At 57.9% G+C, this 16,916-nt stretch overlaps 1 protein-coding gene across 2 annotated transcripts in view; it reads left to right on the top strand.

Moving 5' to 3' along the window:
• Positions 1-13,719, top strand: part of PLCG1 (phospholipase C gamma 1) — a 35,082-nt gene extending 21,363 nt beyond the window's left edge. Inside the window, exons 5-32 of one of the 2 annotated variants that reach the window (XM_016137549.2) lie at positions 709-793; positions 889-972; positions 1,206-1,240; positions 1,441-1,513; positions 1,616-1,717; positions 1,942-2,060; positions 2,146-2,231; positions 2,305-2,425; positions 3,144-3,312; positions 3,438-3,560; positions 3,640-3,741; positions 3,820-4,007; positions 4,295-4,495; positions 4,578-4,697; positions 4,789-4,969; positions 5,885-5,962; positions 6,759-6,862; positions 7,087-7,183; positions 7,440-7,509; positions 7,916-8,070; positions 9,382-9,478; positions 9,634-9,858; positions 9,944-10,092; positions 10,847-10,961; positions 11,081-11,242; positions 11,329-11,417; positions 11,501-11,685; positions 11,866-13,719. In XM_016137549.2, the coding sequence (XP_015993035.1) occupies positions 709-793; positions 889-972; positions 1,206-1,240; positions 1,441-1,513; positions 1,616-1,717; positions 1,942-2,060; positions 2,146-2,231; positions 2,305-2,425; positions 3,144-3,312; positions 3,438-3,560; positions 3,640-3,741; positions 3,820-4,007; positions 4,295-4,495; positions 4,578-4,697; positions 4,789-4,969; positions 5,885-5,962; positions 6,759-6,862; positions 7,087-7,183; positions 7,440-7,509; positions 7,916-8,070; positions 9,382-9,478; positions 9,634-9,858; positions 9,944-10,092; positions 10,847-10,961; positions 11,081-11,242; positions 11,329-11,417; positions 11,501-11,685; positions 11,866-11,908 (3,358 nt within the window). In that variant the 3' untranslated portion in view covers positions 11,909-13,719. Of the gene's footprint in view, positions 1-708; positions 794-888; positions 973-1,205; positions 1,241-1,440; positions 1,514-1,615; positions 1,718-1,941; positions 2,061-2,145; positions 2,232-2,304; positions 2,426-3,143; positions 3,313-3,437; positions 3,561-3,639; positions 3,742-3,819; positions 4,008-4,294; positions 4,496-4,577; positions 4,698-4,788; positions 4,970-5,884; positions 5,963-6,758; positions 6,863-7,086; positions 7,184-7,439; positions 7,510-7,915; positions 8,071-9,381; positions 9,479-9,633; positions 9,859-9,943; positions 10,093-10,846; positions 10,962-11,080; positions 11,243-11,328; positions 11,418-11,497; positions 11,686-11,865 lie in introns of both variants that reach the window. The other variant, XM_016137548.2, reaches the window with a different exon arrangement.
• The last annotated feature ends 3,197 nt before the right edge of the window (positions 13,720-16,916 follow it).

Genomic DNA, 16,916 nt, shown 5'->3' with positions numbered 1-16,916 from the left:
AGGACCACTCGGCACTGGCCGACTCCCCGTGGATTTGGGGAACGGCCTGCCAGGCTCTGGGGCAGGGGTAGGAGGAGGTCCTCCCACCCTCCCCTCCCTGACACCACCTTCCAGGAGAGAAAGTCTCCTTCCTGCCAATCTTTTCCATTCTGGTGCTAGGCCCAGCCGCGCCCCCTTGCTCCACGTCCTGATCAGGGCACATTTCTTTCAGACCGCAGGCGGGCACCTAGTCTCAGTGGCGTTTGGCTGAGGGTGGCCTTCCCCTCCTCCCCCAGTGTCTGTACCGAGGCCTGAACTCCCGGCATCCCGGGGCTGTGGGCGGAGTCACTGCCCAGCCACCCTCACAGGGAGGTTGTAGTGAACCCTATGGGAGCGGGAGGTACAGCAGTGGGCCGCCTCCCTCTGTCCTAATGGGCCAGGGCTGTGGGCTTGAGCAGTGCTGGCGAGGGCCTCCACCCCGCTTCTGAGCCTGGTCACTCCTTCCTTGCCAGAATCATGGGCTTTCCTTTTCTCAGAGGAGGAAACTGAGGCCCAGAGAAAAGAAAGGACTTCCCTTGGTCACCCCAGGGCTCTGATCCAGCCTCTCCCTCAGGACTGCAGTTCCCAAAGTAGTGTTGTTTACCTGTCCAGCCAGAGGTGGGCTTAGCCTGTTGGTCACAGGTCATGAGAGCTTGGATGAGGCCATTGGGGATGCCCCTGTTTCCTCAGTATATCAGCCAAGGACCTGAAGAACATGCTGTCCCAGGTCAACTACCGAGTCCCCAACATGCGTTTCCTCCGAGAGCGGCTGACGGTAGGGGCCTCTTCGGTTGTGTGCGGGTGGGGCGGGGGAGGCCGGGAGCCCCTGACTTGTGGGCCTGACCAGAGGTCTTCCTGTGTACCTTGCAGGACCTGGAGCAGCGCAGCAGCGACATCACCTATGGGCAGTTTGCTCAGCTGTACCGCAGCCTCATGTACAACGCCCAGAAGACGGTGCATGAGCCACCTGCCCCCGTCCCCCACGGCCCTTGTCCCTGCCCTCCCCCCGCCCCAGCCGTGCTTGCCTCAGCCCTGATGCCCTGCTTGGGGGTTTTTGGGTGCCACTTCTCCAGCTCGTCTCCTCTTGACACCTATCCCCATCTGTTGCCCAGCCTTCCTTCCTGAGAGCCCCTTCCCCATGTGGCTTCCCAGGGGCTCTCTCTCTGACCAGGTTCTGTCTCCTACAGATGGACCTCCCCTTCTTGGAAGCCAGTGCCCTGAGGTTTGGTTTGGATTGGGATGGTGGGGCTCTCTCTGGGTGATTCCCTAAGCAGATGGGAGGCAGTGGGAGGGGGTGAGCCATACCGGACCCTCCTGGGCCACTGCGCTGGCTGGGAGTTGGGCTCTGCCTTCTAAGGGGCCCCTCGTCGTCTGCACAGTGCTAGCCAGCTGGCCGCCAGGCACTTCCCTTCTCTTCCGCAGGGCTGGGGAGCGGCCAGAACTCTGCCGAGTGTCTCTTCCTGAGTTCCAGCAGTTCCTCCTGGAGTACCAGGGGGTATGGCTGGCCTGGGACCGGGTGGGGTGCCTGCCTGCGGGGGGCCGGGCTCATCTCTGACTGGAGCCCCTCTTGTGCCCCCACTCTGCCTGCCCCTATTAGGAGCTATGGGCTGTCGACCGGCTCCAGGTACAGGAGTTCATGCTCAGCTTCCTCCGAGACCCCTTGCGAGAGATTGAGGAGCCCTATTTCTGCCTGGATGAGGTGAGCCCTAGCTTTTGCCCTTCTGTCAGAATGGGGGGCTGAGCAGCACCCTGCCTGGTTTCCAGGAGCCAGATTTGCCTTAGGGGTGCCTTGTTCCTCCACCACTGTCAGCTTCGCCCACCCCAGTTGAGACCGAGCACCCTCTCTGCTTCCCATCACCCCCATGCCGGTGGGCTAGAGCAGGGGCTCAGCTTCTCTTCTCTTCCGCATCTGTTCCTGGGCAGTTTGTCACCTTCCTGTTCTCCAAAGAGAACAGTGTGTGGAACTCACAGCTGGATGCCGTGTGCCCGGACACCATGCACAACCCTCTCTCCCACTACTGGATCTCCTCCTCGCACAATACGTGAGCTGCTCCCTCGACCCCACCTAGCTCGACCTTGGGAGGGAGGGGGCTCGTCTGACCACCCTGTCTCTCCTTCCCTGTCCAGGTACCTGACTGGGGACCAGTTCTCCAGCGAGTCGTCCTTAGAAGCCTATGCTCGCTGCCTGCGGATGGGCTGTCGCTGCATCGAATGTGCGTTGGGGCCGGGGCTAGGGGAGGAAGATGGGAGGCCTGCTTGCTTGACTGTGGTTGCGTTGCTCCCCAGTGGACTGCTGGGATGGCCCAGATGGGATGCCAGTCATTTACCATGGACACACCCTGACCACCAAGATCAAGTTCTCCGACGTCCTGCACACCATCAAGGAGCACGCCTTTGTGGCCTCAGAGTGAGTGGGGGTGGGGGACCCAGGCTCGGCTTGGCTCCAGCTCTCTCTTATGACGGAAGGCAGAGGCTCCCCTCAAATGCTCTGTCCCCAAGCCACTGGTCCCTTATCTTCCTGTCCTCTTCCCTTGCTGCTGGCTTGCAGGTTACCCTTTTTCCTGCATTTTTGGCCCAGCCTCTTCACGGGTCCTTCTTTTTAGCTTATGGAACGTAATCATGTTTTTCGGTCCCCCCAAAATAGTTCCTTAACCCTGACTCTTTAGGTCATTATCCTGCCAAGTTCTTTCCCTTCACAGCCCAGAGAATTGTCTGTGTCCCCTGTGTCCCATTCTGCAACTCCTGTTCACCCTAACCTGTGATCACTGGTCCCTCCCACTGCGCCGAAGGGATCGCCAGAGCCCAGGAGCTGGATCTGGAGGCTGCTTCTCCTGTCTCTTGACCTCTTTGGTGTGGGACGACTCTCTTGCACTGTGGGGGCAGCCTCCATAACGGGACCAACTCTGGGGGCTCCCGTCTGCTGCAGTCCCACCCCTTTGTTTCTGCAGCACCCCCTCCCCCTGCTAGTGGCTGGGCCCTGCCTCCTCTCTGAGGTAGCTCCCCTGTAGACAGGACTCCCAAGCCCTTGGCAGCTAACACCTCTCTCTGCGAGGGGCTGTTTAGACTGACCCTTGAACTCACAGAACTTGGGGTCTCTATCACCACACTGGTCCCCTGCCCTGTAGGTACCCGGTCATCCTGTCTATCGAGGACCACTGCAGCATCGCCCAGCAGAGGAACATGGCCCAGTACTTCAAGAAGGTGCTTGGGGACACGCTCCTCACCAAGCCCGTGGACATCGCCGCCGACGGGCTCCCTTCACCCAGCCAGCTGAAGAGAAAGATCCTTATCAAGGTGGGGCCCTACACTTCCCAGCGCCCCTTCTGGCCATCACTCCAGCTGTCGGTCAAGGCCTGGGTTAGGAGGTGGGGCTCTGGGACTGGGGCCGGCACCGCCATGTCTTGGCCTTCTCCCCACAGCACAAGAAGCTGGCTGAGGGCAGTGCCTACGAGGAAGTGCCTATGTCTGTCATGTACTCTGAGAACGACATCAGCAACTCCATCAAGAATGGCATCCTCTACCTAGAGGACCCCGTGAACCATGTGAGGGCCAGGCCAGGCTGGGCCAGGGGGCCAGGTGACGGGAGGGCTCTGTGACAGGCCCCGCTTCGCTCTCTTTCAGGAGTGGTATCCCCACTACTTCGTTCTGACCAGCAGCAAGATCTACTACTCCGAGGAGACCAGCAATGACCAAGGCAACGAGGACGAGGAGGAGCCTAAGGAGGTGAGGGACCGGCCCAGGGCTTGGAGCCGGGCTAGGCTCAGAGTCGCTGAGTCTTTGCTGTGGTCCTTCCCCTCGCAGGCCAGCAGCAGCACAGAGCTGCACTCCAACGAGAAGTGGTTCCACGGGAAGCTCGGGGCAGGACGGGACGGGCGGCACATCGCCGAGCGCCTGCTCACCGAGTACTGCATCGAGACCGGGGCCCCTGATGGCTCCTTCCTAGTGCGCGAGAGCGAGACCTTCGTGGGCGACTACACCCTCTCGTTCTGGTAACCCCCTCCCAGTGCTGTGCGCGTGGGTCCAGCACTCCCCTGAGATGGCTGGGGTCCAGCTTGTCTTTCGTTCCAGGCTTTCGGGTGAAACATTACTTCGTCACGTGCACACTCACACGCACACTCACACACATGTTTTCGGTTAGTGTGGTTGTCCTCCCACAGGGCTGCCCAGTCCCCGAGCTCCTCAGGAGGCCCGCCTCCCTCTGAGACCTGGTGCCTCGCCTGGGACGGCGTGTTCAGGGCTCGGGCCCGCCTCTCATGACCTCCCCGTCTTCCCTCAGGCGGAACGGGAAAGTCCAACACTGCCGGATTCACTCCCGGCAAGATGCCGGGACCCCCAAGTTCTTCCTGACAGACAACCTCGTCTTCGACTCACTCTATGACCTCATCACGCACTACCAGCAAGTGCCCCTGCGCTGCAACGAATTCGAGATGCGCCTGTCAGAACCTGTGCCACAGACCAATGCCCACGAGAGCAAGGAGTGAGGGCGGAGGCGGGGCGGGGCGGGGTGGGGCGGGCGCCTCTAGGTGGTGATAGCAGGGCTTGACTCGGCCTCTCCTCAGGTGGTACCACGCAAGCCTGACCAGAGCACAGGCTGAGCACATGCTGATGCGTGTCCCCCGCGATGGGGCCTTCCTGGTGCGGAAACGGAATGAGCCCAACTCCTACGCCATCTCCTTCCGGTGAGGGGTGTGGCCTTGGGGTGCTGGAGGTATGCCGGGCTACACCTGAGTCCAGGTCACCGTGACCCTGTGTAACTATTCTTTATTCAAGGGCTGAGGGCAAGATCAAGCATTGTCGCGTCCAGCAGGAGGGCCAGACAGTGATGCTGGGCAACTCAGAGTTCGACAGCCTCGTCGACCTCATCAGCTACTACGAGAAGCACCCGCTGTACCGCAAGATGAAGCTGCGCTACCCCATCAATGAGGAGGCGCTGGAGAAGATTGGCACAGCTGTGAGGGCCGGTGGTTCAGGGGGCGGCAGGCAGGGGAGAGGCTAGCTGCTGGGCGGGCTCAGAGTCTCTCACGGATAATCCAGATGTGTGGGATGGGACCGGTGATGTAGGAGCTCCTGGGAGGGCCGCTCAGCCCAGCTGGGAGCGGTGGTGGGGGTGCCAGGAAAGTGTCCTGGGGGGGGTGGCATCTGAGTCGTGTCTACAAAGATGGACGTGAGTTAGGCAGGTGAAGGGGGAGAGGATGGGCATTCAAGCGGAGAGGTCCCCCATGAGCCAGCGTGTGGGGTGCAGAGGTCCTGGAGGCCAGGGAGAGGGTAGGCCTGAGGCGTTGCCGCTGGGTGTGGAGCAGGCTGTAGAAGTGGTTGCGAAGGGCTGTGGAGGGCAGAGCTACGGGGGTGAGACTAGTGAGGAGGAGGCCAGACCGATGGCACAGGGCGTGAGGAGGATCCCGGGCTGAGATCATGGCCTTGGATAGAAGGAAGGGGTTTAGGACGGGAGATCTTGAGACGCCTGTCATCAGTGGACAGTGGTGGCTAGGGGGAAGACTGCCATCCCCTGGGACCTGGGGCTGGGGCGGTGGAGGGGCGTGTGCGGAGGACGGGCTCAGTGGTGCCTGGGTGAGCCACTGCGCCGCCTGCGGGGGCCTCTGCAGCACCGGCCTGGGGCCCGGCGTGGGCCTTCGGGAAAGAAGTGCGTGTAGAATCATGGGGCGGGTCGCGAGGCCGAGCACGTGGACAGAGAGAGGGCTGGGGCCGGCCCCTTCAGCCATCTCCACTAAGGCAGGGGAGCCGTGGCGGACCAGGTGCCAGTAAAGGGGGCAGACTTGGCAGCAGCTGCACTGGGGGAAAGGGGGCAGGCGGAAGCCAGCGCTTTCCATCTCTGTGTGTCAACATGTCCATTTTGCCCTGTTTCCAGGAGCCAGACTATGGGGCCCTGTACGAGGGACGCAACCCTGGCTTCTACGTGGAGGCAAACCCGATGCCGACCTTCAAGGTACAGCCTTGGGCCTTTGCAGAGGAAGCTGGGGAAGCCGCCCAGCTGCTTGGGGCTTGCATGTTCCTGCTCAGGGCCCATCTGTGGTCTTTGTGGAGAAGTGGTGATTGTGGTTTTCTGAGGCCTGAGGGGTGGTGAGAGATACACGGTTGGTGTATAACCACAGCTCTCTGAGGGCCGACCCCTGACCGAGCCTGTCCCTGGGGTCGGCACTGACCCTTCAGACTGCTCCCCAGGGTAACAATCCGTTTCCTCCTTGGGTGGCAGCAAGGTTGGGGACACGTGCCAGAAAACTGTCTTTGCCACTCCCTCCTTCACGTGGTGGGGATCTGTTAAACAGGCTTTTCCTCTTTTTTGCCTTTTTCTCTAAGGGGTAAGAAGCTGTGCCATTTCTCACCCCGTTCTCAGCAGCCAGGGAGCCTGGGAGAAGGTTCCTGCTCATACTTTTCAGATTCAGAACAGTGGGGTCCCAGCCATTCCCCTAGGCTGCCAGGTCCCTGGGGAGGCACTCGGGTCACTGCAGACACTCCCTTCCTGGCCCATCAGCCCTGACTTCCCAGGGGCACATTCCTGGTTCTGTCCGTGGCCTAGGGTGGGGCCTTGTAAAGTTCCACCTGGACCCCGGGGAGCTTCCCTGGCAGAGGCTGGGCTCTGTCCCCAGTCACGTCTGTCCTGGAGCCTCCTGTAGGTCAGTGGTGAGGACTGTAACTAGGATACGTTGCCGGCAGTGGCACCTGCTGCTGCCCGAGCCCTGGCCGGGAGGGACGGCACTGTCACGGGCGTCTCTCCTTTGCAGTGTGCAGTCAAAGCCCTCTTTGACTACAAGGCCCAAAGAGAGGACGAGCTGACTTTCACCAAGAGCGCCATCATCCAGAACGTGGAGAAGCAGGAGGGAGGCTGGTGAGCTGGGGCCCGGGCCGGAGAGCCGTGCGGGGTGGACCGGGCTCCGGCAGACACTGACACGGGGGGGCTCTGCGCTGACGGACGTGCGAGGGGCACCTGTCCGATGCGTGCTAGCAGTACCTGCCTTGGCTTGGCTTTAGCGTAGGGGTCCCTGTCAAAGGATGCCCTCCTCGTGGGAGTTGGGGCCGGTTGCCGTTGTCAGCACCCTGCTACTTGCACAGGTGGCGGGGAGACTACGGCGGGAAGAAGCAGCTGTGGTTCCCGTCTAACTACGTGGAAGAGATGGTCAGCCCAGCGGCCCTGGAGCCTGAGAGGGAGGTGAGACCGGCGCCATGTTGGCGGAGCAGGGTTGCCGTCCCAGTTCTCGCCCGCGCACACACCCGTCACGGTGTCAGGCGTGCCTGTGCTCGCACAGCCACCGCCCTTTGGTGCCCGTGGTCTCCGGTGTACACATGCCACATCTGTAGACACGAGCACACGTGTAAGATATATTCGTCCCGGGCACACACACATTCCCTCACATGCACGTGTGTGGGAGACATGCTGACAGGCCTGTGGGCTTTGCTTCCCACAGCACTTGGACGAGAATAGCCCCTTGGGGGACTTGCTGCGGGGGGTCTTGGATGTGCCAGCGTGTCAGATTGGTGAGACCCTGTCCCTTCATTGCACCCACTGTTCCTCAGAGTCAGGCGCTCCTTCGTGGCTCTCTCCATGCCCCAAGGGGGAGGCTGATGGCTGGGACCCCAAAGGCTGCCTTCACTGAGCTCTTCCCCTACTCGGACATCCCTATCTCTGACCCTGCATGCTCTCCCTGGGCCAGGCAGTGTGGATGATGGTGGCTGGGTCACAGGGTGTGACAGAGGGTTAGATGCGGAGTGTGGCCCAGGGCCCAGGTTAGAGGTCTGCATCAGCCAGACTGGCTGTCCTCAGCTGTCAAACAGGCCTAGCAGAGCCGCGCTGCCTGCCTCTGGGCTGTGGGGAGGAGCAGGGAGGAGGGAGCTCAGTGGAGCCAGTGCAGGGACGTCAGAGTGTTTTCTCTTGCTCCCTCAGCCGTCCGTCCCGAGGGCAAGAACAATCGGCTCTTCGTCTTCTCGATCAGTATGGCATCAGTGCAGTGGTCCCTGGATGTCGCTGCCGACTCACAAGAGGAGCTGCAGGACTGGGTGAAAAAGATCCGCGAGGTGGCTCAGACCGCAGATGCCAGGGTGAGAACCTGCTGGAGCCCACAGGGGTGCTGGGTGGGCCCTGTCGGGGCCCTGTGGGAGCCTTGTGGGATCCTGTCAGGTGGCTGAGGCCTCCACTCCCGCCTCTAGCCAGGGTTCTGGAGGGAACAGACAAGCAGGCAGCGGCATGTTTAGAACTTGGTGATGTGCGTGGGACAGCCAGCCAAGTTGGTCTGTGTGGTGGACGGATACACAAGGCAGAGGTGGACATGTCTTGGGCTAGAAGCAGGAGGGCATGCCCAGAGGCTTGGGATGGGTGAGGAGTGTAGAGTAGGAAGAAGAGCTTTGGAAGGGCAGGCAGCGGGGAGGCTGGGGAAGGACACATAGGCTCAGTAAGAACATGAAAGTGCCTTGGGGACTGTGGAGTGGCTGCTCTGTAGGGCCTGGCCGTGGGGGAGAGAGGGCGCGCAGGGCTGGGATCCCATTGGCGTTAGTCCCAACAGCTGAAGGAGCCAGGGGAGGTGGGAGCAGGTGGCAGTACTGGCCTCTGCAGGAGGAGGCACCTTACAGGAAGCCTGGGGAACAGAGAGGAGGAAGTAGTCACAACGTTAGGGAGTCACGATTTGGGTGCTGTTTCCCCCAGCCATTTGGTGGAGGGTGGAGGGGCCACAGAACACTTGTTCTGGAGAATGGGTCCCCATGAGCCGGGCAGAGAAGGGGTGGGTGCTGAGGGCTGTGGCTGTAAAGCTGTGGCCTGCGAGGATGGATCGGCAGGCCAGGTGATAAGGGGTAGAGCCAGGGTTTAGGCTGAAAATGGGAAGAAAGAGCCTGTGTACAGGAGCTCCTGATGGGAAGTGGATCTCAGGGGTAAGAGGATAGGACGGGGGACGCTTGAGTGGGCTTCTGGGCTTCTGTTATTGAGACTTGGCCATGGCAAGGAGATGGTTGCGTTGGAGCAGAGGGAGGCAGAGGTGGTGAGGCTTTTAGGCCAGGGTGGTAGAAGGGTGGTGCGTAGGGTGCAGAAGACCGAGCCAGAGGCCCAAGTCCCCAGTGAAGTCACAAGGAAACCAAGAGGTAGCCTTTTCCCCTGAGGGGGCGGGGTACTAAATGGTACAAAATGTCACTGAGGCATGTATGGTGGTGAAAGTCCCACCCTCAGAGTCTTGGAGGACAGGTGTGTCTTCAGGGGCAGAGAAGAGAAAGGACAATTTTGGGGTGAGGCTGAGGATAGAGGGCGCTTGTTCACTGTCCGTGGGCAGGGAATGGCCCAGCACTTCTGCCATGGGGACTGCCCAAGGCCGGCGGGAGTTTCTTCCTCTGGCCGGGGCTGCAGGGTCTGGTGTGTGTCAGCAGCTCACTGAGGGGAAGATGATGGAACGGAGGAAGAAGATCGCCCTGGAGCTGTCTGAGCTGGTTGTCTACTGCCGGCCTGTTCCTTTCGATGAAGAGAGTAAGGCCCCGCGGGGCGTGCATGTGTGTGGGTCCCCTCCAGAGCGAGTGCAAGGGGAGTGTTTTGTCCCTTAATGTGGCGGATGAGGAGCTGGCCCCCCCAGCACTGCCTGAGTGGGAGGGGCTCTGTAAGTGTTCTCCCTGTGTTTGGCCCAGAGATTGGCACAGAACGTGCCTGCTACCGCGACATGTCGTCCTTCCCGGAAACCAAGGCCGAGAAATACGTGAACAAGGCCAAAGGCAAGAAGTTCCTCCAGTACAACCGGCTGCAGCTCTCCCGCATCTACCCAAAAGGCCAGCGGCTGGACTCTTCCAATTATGATCCCTTGCCCATGTGGATCTGTGGCAGTCAGCTGGTGGCCCTCAACTTCCAGACCCCAGGTGAGGAGGTGCCCTGCTCTGTGGGTCGGGTAGGGGGTCCTCCTGCGCAGTGGGGCTGGAGGCCACTGTAACCTGGCTCTTGCAGACAAGCCTATGCAGATGAACCAGGCCCTCTTCATGACCGGCGGGCACTGTGGCTATGTGCTGCAGCCCGGCACCATGCGGGACGAGGCCTTTGACCCCTTTGATAAGAGCAGCCTTCGTGGGCTAGAGCCATGCGCCATCTGCATCGAGGTAGGCTGGGGGTGGGGTGGGCTGCTCTACAGGAGCTCAGTTCAGGAGACAGGGATAGGGTGCTAGTTAATGACTGGGGAAGAGGTACTGGACTGAACTTGAGCAAGATATCATTGTCCTCTGGATGGAAAGGCAGCTGGGCTAAACATAGCTGGTTCTGGCACTAAGGAATTCAGCTGTCCAGTGAAGCCAAGTCGTGGATAGCCACTGCCTGAAAGAGACGGGCAGAAGACGGCCAGGCAGGAGGCTAGTGCCAGTGGTGAGCCAGGGGCTCGTCTGCCGGCACAGGAGCCTGGGCTGGGGAGATTCCCACCCCCTTACGGCCCCAGAGCTCTCTCGCCTTTGTAGCAGTTTTTGAGCATCCCTGATGCCCCCAGTGAGAAGCTGTGACGTCAGCCTGGTGCTGCTGGGTTCAGGAGGGTAGGGCCTGAGCAGTCTTGGAGGACTAAAAAAGATAGCGTGGGGTGAGTGAGTGTCTGCTTCTAAGAGAAATTCCTATTATTTTTCTTGGAAAGTAAAAGATTTCCATGTTAAAATAAACATGGATTTAATGTGAAGTAGATTATAAAAACTCAAGGTGAAAATTTTCGCTAAAGCTCTCTTCAGATGAATTTTTGCTGGCAGTAGCTGCTCTTAGGGACTTAGCAGACAGTGTCCTTGGGGCCCAGCAGAGGGCGCACTGTCTCCACTGCATAGTGGGGACTTGGAGGGAGCAGAAAGGACAATTCTGCGCTTATCCTTGTCTGCCTTACAGGTGCTGGGCGCCCGGCATCTGCCAAAGAATGGCCGGGGCATTGTGTGTCCCTTTGTGGAGATTGAAGTGGCTGGAGCTGAGTATGACAGCACCAAGCAGAAGACAGAGTTTGTGGGTGAGCTGTCCTTCCCCACCCCCTTCATCCTCCCAGAGGTTCCGAGGGCTCCTCCCTTTGCACCATGCCCCCATCTTCTCCAGGTGGTGGCTTGAGGCTTTTCCCCCTTGCTTTCACAGTGGACAATGGCTTGAACCCCATGTGGCCGGCCAAGCCCTTCCACTTCCAGATCAGTAACCCCGAATTCGCCTTCCTGCGCTTTGTGGTATATGAAGAAGACATGTTTAGTGATCAGAACTTCCTGGCTCAGGCTACTTTCCCAGTGAAAGGCCTAAAGACAGGTGAGGGCCCTTCCCAGGGACAGCATAGGGCGGGGGGCGGGTGCTTGGCTCCCTTGGGGGCTGAGGGCCAGGCTTTCCTCCTCTAGGGTACAGAGCGGTCCCTTTGAAGAACAACTACAGCGAGGACCTAGAGTTGGCCTCCCTGCTGGTCAAGATCGACATTTTCCCTGCCAAGGTAACTAGCGGGGCGGGAGCAGCCCCCTCCATGAGGTACAGGGCACTCGCTGACCTCTCGCGCACTTGCCCTCGTTGAAGCAGGAGAACGGCGACCTCAGCCCCTTCAGTGGGATGTCCCTGCGGGAGCGGGGCTCCGATGCCTCAGGCCAGCTGTTCCATGGCCGGGCCCGCGAAGGCTCCTTTGAAGCCCGCTACCAGCAGCCCTTTGAGGAGTTTCGCATCTCCCAGGAGCATCTTGCGGACCACTTTGACAGTCGGGAACGAAGGTGAGGGGATGGGAGGCCAGGTGGCGAGTGTTCTGGAGATGGGAAAGAGTGGCTCGTTCGTCCCTTGGTACTCCTGCTGCCTCTTGGGTAGAAAGAAGACATACAATTATCTGGCTGTGGGCTCTCCCACTAGGCTGCAAGGCCCCACTACCAGTAAAGACACGCATCCCTTCCGTCTAGGGCCCCACGGAGGACTCGGGTCAATGGAGATAACCGCCTCTAGTTGTGCCCCAGCCAAGTTGAGAGCAGCAGGTGCTGCACGCCTCGTGGAATGCCGTGAACTGGGTTCTTCGGAAGCGGCCTGCCGTGGCAGCCTTCCTGGTCTCGCAGCCTGGAGCCTAGGTTCCAGCAGTGAATGCTAGACGAAAACCAAGCCATTGATGTATTACTGTTTGGGGCTTCCACACCCCAGCCTGAGTGAAGGCAAAAACTACTGTCTCGCATTAAGCACACATACCTGGCCCCGACTTCTGGGGTGGATCCTTCCAGCTTGTGGGGCCAGGACCATGGCTGCAGCCCCTTGGGGAGAGGGGCTGCCTCAGCCAGCAGCACAGGAGGCTCCGAGGAGCCGCCACCATTCCCGAGTGGAGGAGCAGCCTTGCTGGGCCAAGGAAACAAAGTTTACATTGTCCTGCAGCTTTAAAACCACAGATGGGCAAGGTGGGAGGGTAGCAACCCCTGCAGTTTGGCCCCGGAGCCGGGGTGGAGAAGCACAGGGCCTGCCTAGAGAGGCGCTCTGCCTGCCCGAGAACAAGGACACAGCACAAGGGCACCTCGCCCATGGCTGGGCACAGCACCCAGCCTGAAAGATACAGGGGATTACGTTTAAAATAGCAGTATTGGGCATCACAGGCCGCACAGAGGGTCGCCCTGTGAGGAGCCAGTGGAGGAGGCTGAGGCCCAGGACACTATTTCCATGACCAGGGACAGTGGCAACGGTGAAGTTTCCTAGAGCCACAGCAGCACCTCTAGGCCATGGAAGAGCAGAGACCCAGAGCTGGGCATGCTCCACCACTGTGGGCCATGCCACCTGCCACTGCCCATGGTGGGGCCCTGGGTATGAGCCTGGAGGACCTGCTCACCTGGGCAGACAAGTTTGTGGACGTGCTACACGATGGATGCGTCATCAGCAAGGGTGTGCCACCAAGATGCGCAGGTCACAGCGGGATCAACAGACCAGAGGCCTTCGTCAGGATGATCGGTGCCAGTGTGACCAGAATGGACTACAGGTTACCGAGCTGGGGACTTTGCCCCAGTACATTCAGGAAACTCCTGCACACAAATCACATGCCCTCCTAAGCGAGGCGCCCTCCAGCGGTCCCGCAGACCAGCTACAACCCCGTCCTGTTTTGGACTGGAGACCCCTTTCCCCATTGCAGCAGAAGACCTGGGATCTGAGTCTGCCAGGCAACACCACGAGAGGACACCTGGGAGCATCTCAAGTATCAGATCAGCTGAAAATCCTGTTACTAGACATACATAATGTTGGAGTATAGAATTTTAAAGTTTATTTTTTGCACACACTATTTCTCACTATCTTCCTTATTTCACGTAGGATGTAGGATTTTCTGTCTTCCATCTCTAACTTGAAAGCTGCTTGGTGAGGGGATCGGGGAAGCAAAAGGAAAGAACTCGTCTGTGCACTGTGGCAGAACTGTTATTTTTTAGGATTTTACAGCTCAGCTAACAGTGTTACCTTTTCAAGATTTATATATACTCTTAAGAAAACCACTGAGCCGTTAAAGCCTTGTTATTCGGTCCTAATAGTGATTCAGTTTTCTATAGCTTACTTTTAGGGTAGATGGTAAATTATTTAACACCATATTATTAAACTTTCCATATCACAAGTCGTAAACTGATGGAAATCATACAATTTCTGAGGAAATATACCAAGTTTATTTAAACTAATTCTGAACTTGTATTTGAAAGTATGACCTCACAGTCTTAATTTGTCCATAGCAAACATGTTTATATAAGGCTGCCAACGTTTGGTTTATAATTTAAATATTAAAAACTTTAAATTTTATTGGAAAAGTTTTCCTTCGAAAAAGGACTTTAAAAACAACAGTATATGTTTTTTCTCCTCAGTAGTATTACAGCTCACTCGGTCCTCCTGCTCCTCACCTTTGGGGGAACCCTAGGAGCAGAGCCGGTGCGAGGAGAGTGGCGGGTGGGCACCACCTTGTTGGAGTCACTTGGGGTGTTAGGGCACCATGGGGAATGGGGCGGGAAGAGAAGAAATAGCAAAGCCTATTCTGGTGAGGTGGGTTTAAGGCAAAGAAGACTCAATATGCGTTCCCGTAGGAACGGAAGTGGGGTTAAGCGGTTGCCTGCTTTGTGGCTAGGTGTGGGGACAGGGCAGGTAGGCAGGCAGGTGCTGAATGAAGCTGCTGCTTTTAGGCAGTCTGTCAAGCTGGTAAAAAGATCCAAGGAGGGAGATGAGGACAGTGGGGAGGCAGCCCCTCTAAGGACAGAGGTTGGGGCCCAGGCCTGTGGGTACACAGGTGTCCGGCATAGCCAGCATTCAGCACATGCAAACCTAACACCTGCATTTGGGCTCAGGGTTAGCCACTTGCTAGCTCTGCTGCCTTGAAATCTGACGGCCCAATAAATCATCCTCGGGTCCCTTTTCCCTTTAACTTGTGTGTTTTTTGTGGGCTCAGGAAAGCCTGTTGTCTGGAGACTTGTTAAGTAGGGACAATTACCTGATGATAGTTCTGCAACAGGAGCAGGTGGGAGGTTCTGGTGACTTCCCAGGTCCAGCAGATCTTCCTTCCTCCAGGCTATGAGGTGTGAGGCCACGCTCTCCTCCAGCTTGTCCTGTGCACCAAGGGTGTGCTGGATAGAGGGCAGCCTGCCCGGTAGCAAGCCTAGGCCTCCATGGTCAGCTAGGTACATTGGTGAGCAGAAAACAGCCAGAGCCCCTTCCCAACCCCACGAAAACTACTTTCAAAAAACGTAGCATTCATACAGGGTGCTGGGTGCGACTCTGGTTGCCTGGGTAACTTGTAACCAAAATCTCTGCCCAGAACATGGTTCAAAAGGCCCTGCCCTGCCCTTCCTGCAGCTGTTTTCATAGTGGTCTGTACTGGTGTGGCTCAGAAATGAGGCCGTACCCAGGAGTGCCTGCCTGAAGGATGGATGGGTGAGGACAGGCACAAAAAGCCATCTCAGGGAGCCTGAGCAGATCTTTCATTGCGGACATGCAGGTCAGTGTAAGGAGTCGGTTCTTGGAGGACCATTAGCGCACCCCTGGTGCGGCAGTGCCAAAGCATGGTCGGCGGTTTTGGACCAAGACAAAATTAGAGTCAGGTTCAGAGCGTCCCTTTTCTACATGGTAAGTCAGACAAAGATGCACATTCCCAAGTTGTAGGCCCCTCTGAGCACCACTTACTTGGAGAACTGGAATCACCATTTAAAATGCTTCCTGTCATCTACTGACCTGGGTATGACAGCCAACATCAAATATCCACTGCTCAGATTCTTGCCAGCCTCGGCTTTTCTCCTAGAGCTTTGGGGTCCAATTCGGAGAAGAAGAAGTGGGCAGGAATTACCCTGGGCTCTCCTGATTCATGTTTTCCTAGCTCCAGATTCTTATGGCCATTTCGGTGAAGGGGCAGGTTCTCTGTTGGCCGTTAAGGGCCATTAATGGCCATCTGTGTCATCCGATGACATCCTTGCTGATGGCGACTAATTTCTATCATGACGTACCTCCATTTCCTGAGCAAGACTTGGGGAGCAACAGCTCCACAGACCCGAGGCACGCCTGTCCCCGGGGCTCTCTCTGACACTGCCTCTGCCTTGGACTGCAAACACCTTGATCCTTCTTCCTAGTGGAAAACATGACAGCCCTCAATCAAGCAACTTCACAGATCCGTCTCACCTCAAATGCCTTCAGAGCCCTCATTCTTGATTGATCTAGAAGGCCCAGCAAGGGGGTGGGGGTGTCTTCCCTTCTGGTGGGCAGTTCCATGCCTCACACTGTGCATGCAGGCCCTTTCTGCAGTGTGACAGCTTGGGCTGGCTGCCTTCCACCCCCTGGGTCACACATCACCTGGGGAGCTGAAAAACTGGTGCCTTGGGGTGATTTTGGCAGAGGAAACCAAGAGCAGGTCTGAGACAGGAAATCAGTGGTGCCAGGGGCAAAGGGAAGAAGTGGGCAGGCTCCTTTGCAGGGTCCTCTACTCCTGGCAGGTTGGTAGACCAGGAACAAGTAGACAGACTGGGTTCAAAGTGGCAGGCCTTAACTTTTCACCCAGTGGACAGGTACACACACACCACCACCACCACCACCACCACCACCACCACCACCACCACCCCTACACCTGCCTTCAAAGTCAGAGACTCCAGCCTGATCACAGGACTCAGGTCAAGAATCCCCTCCCTGTAAAGGCTGCCCTGTGACGAGAAGGCAGGAGCAGTTTCTGACCTCATGAAGACATTGCCACAAACAAGGACCTGTGGCTGCCAGCAGAGAGGGTAGGTCCTCCCCTCCTGACCAGGCATGTCCTGAACATCACCTGAAGGCTGGGCCTGGGGCAAGGAATTCTTGTCTTTCAACTTGAGTCCATCTCACCATTTCAGTTCTGTTGAGGAAAAATACCGTCAGGTTATCCTACCAATCTGCCTCATGGAACAAAATGAGGTCATGCTTCCCCCACATCTCAGTTACATGGATTAAGCCCTGACAGCCTGAGAAGCCCGCTCACCAGGTCGTCCCCTGATAATCCCCAGGGCACTCAAGCCCAGGTGTCACTCAGGTTCTGTCCCCAGCCCGGAAGCCACTGCAGCTGCCCCACGGAAGCTCACAGCAACGCCTCGCTGGCCACTACTGCAAACTCTGTCCACAGTTGTGTCCTGAGCAAGCCACTGCCTGAGTGTGCACCCACCCTGGGGGCCATCTCATGAGCTTCGGGTTCCACGCCCGTGTGGTCTAGCTCCCAAGGACTTGCTGCTTAGATCCAACATAAAGCTGCTTCCTACTCCTGTAAGGCCCCGGGTCCTTACGCATATTCGCCACCCACCCCCTTGGCAAATGACTTTTCTCATACAAAAAGAGACTTGCCAGTGTCCTCTCACCAGATATCTGATGACTCTGGTCTGACTCAGTTTGCCTCTGTTTAGTGTAATTTCTAAAAAGTTGCAGTTCTGTCATGTAGAAGCCATTCGTGGACCGAACAGTGCAGGAGAGATGGGTGGGGTGGAACTTTCCAGAAGTGGGCCGAGGGACA

This window comes from Rousettus aegyptiacus, unplaced genomic scaffold (assembly GCF_014176215.1).
Source record: "Rousettus aegyptiacus isolate mRouAeg1 unplaced genomic scaffold, mRouAeg1.p scaffold_m13_p_12, whole genome shotgun sequence".
Classification (NCBI taxonomy): domain Eukaryota; kingdom Metazoa; phylum Chordata; class Mammalia; order Chiroptera; family Pteropodidae; genus Rousettus; species Rousettus aegyptiacus.
This window is presented reverse-complemented; position numbering and strand designations above follow the sequence as displayed.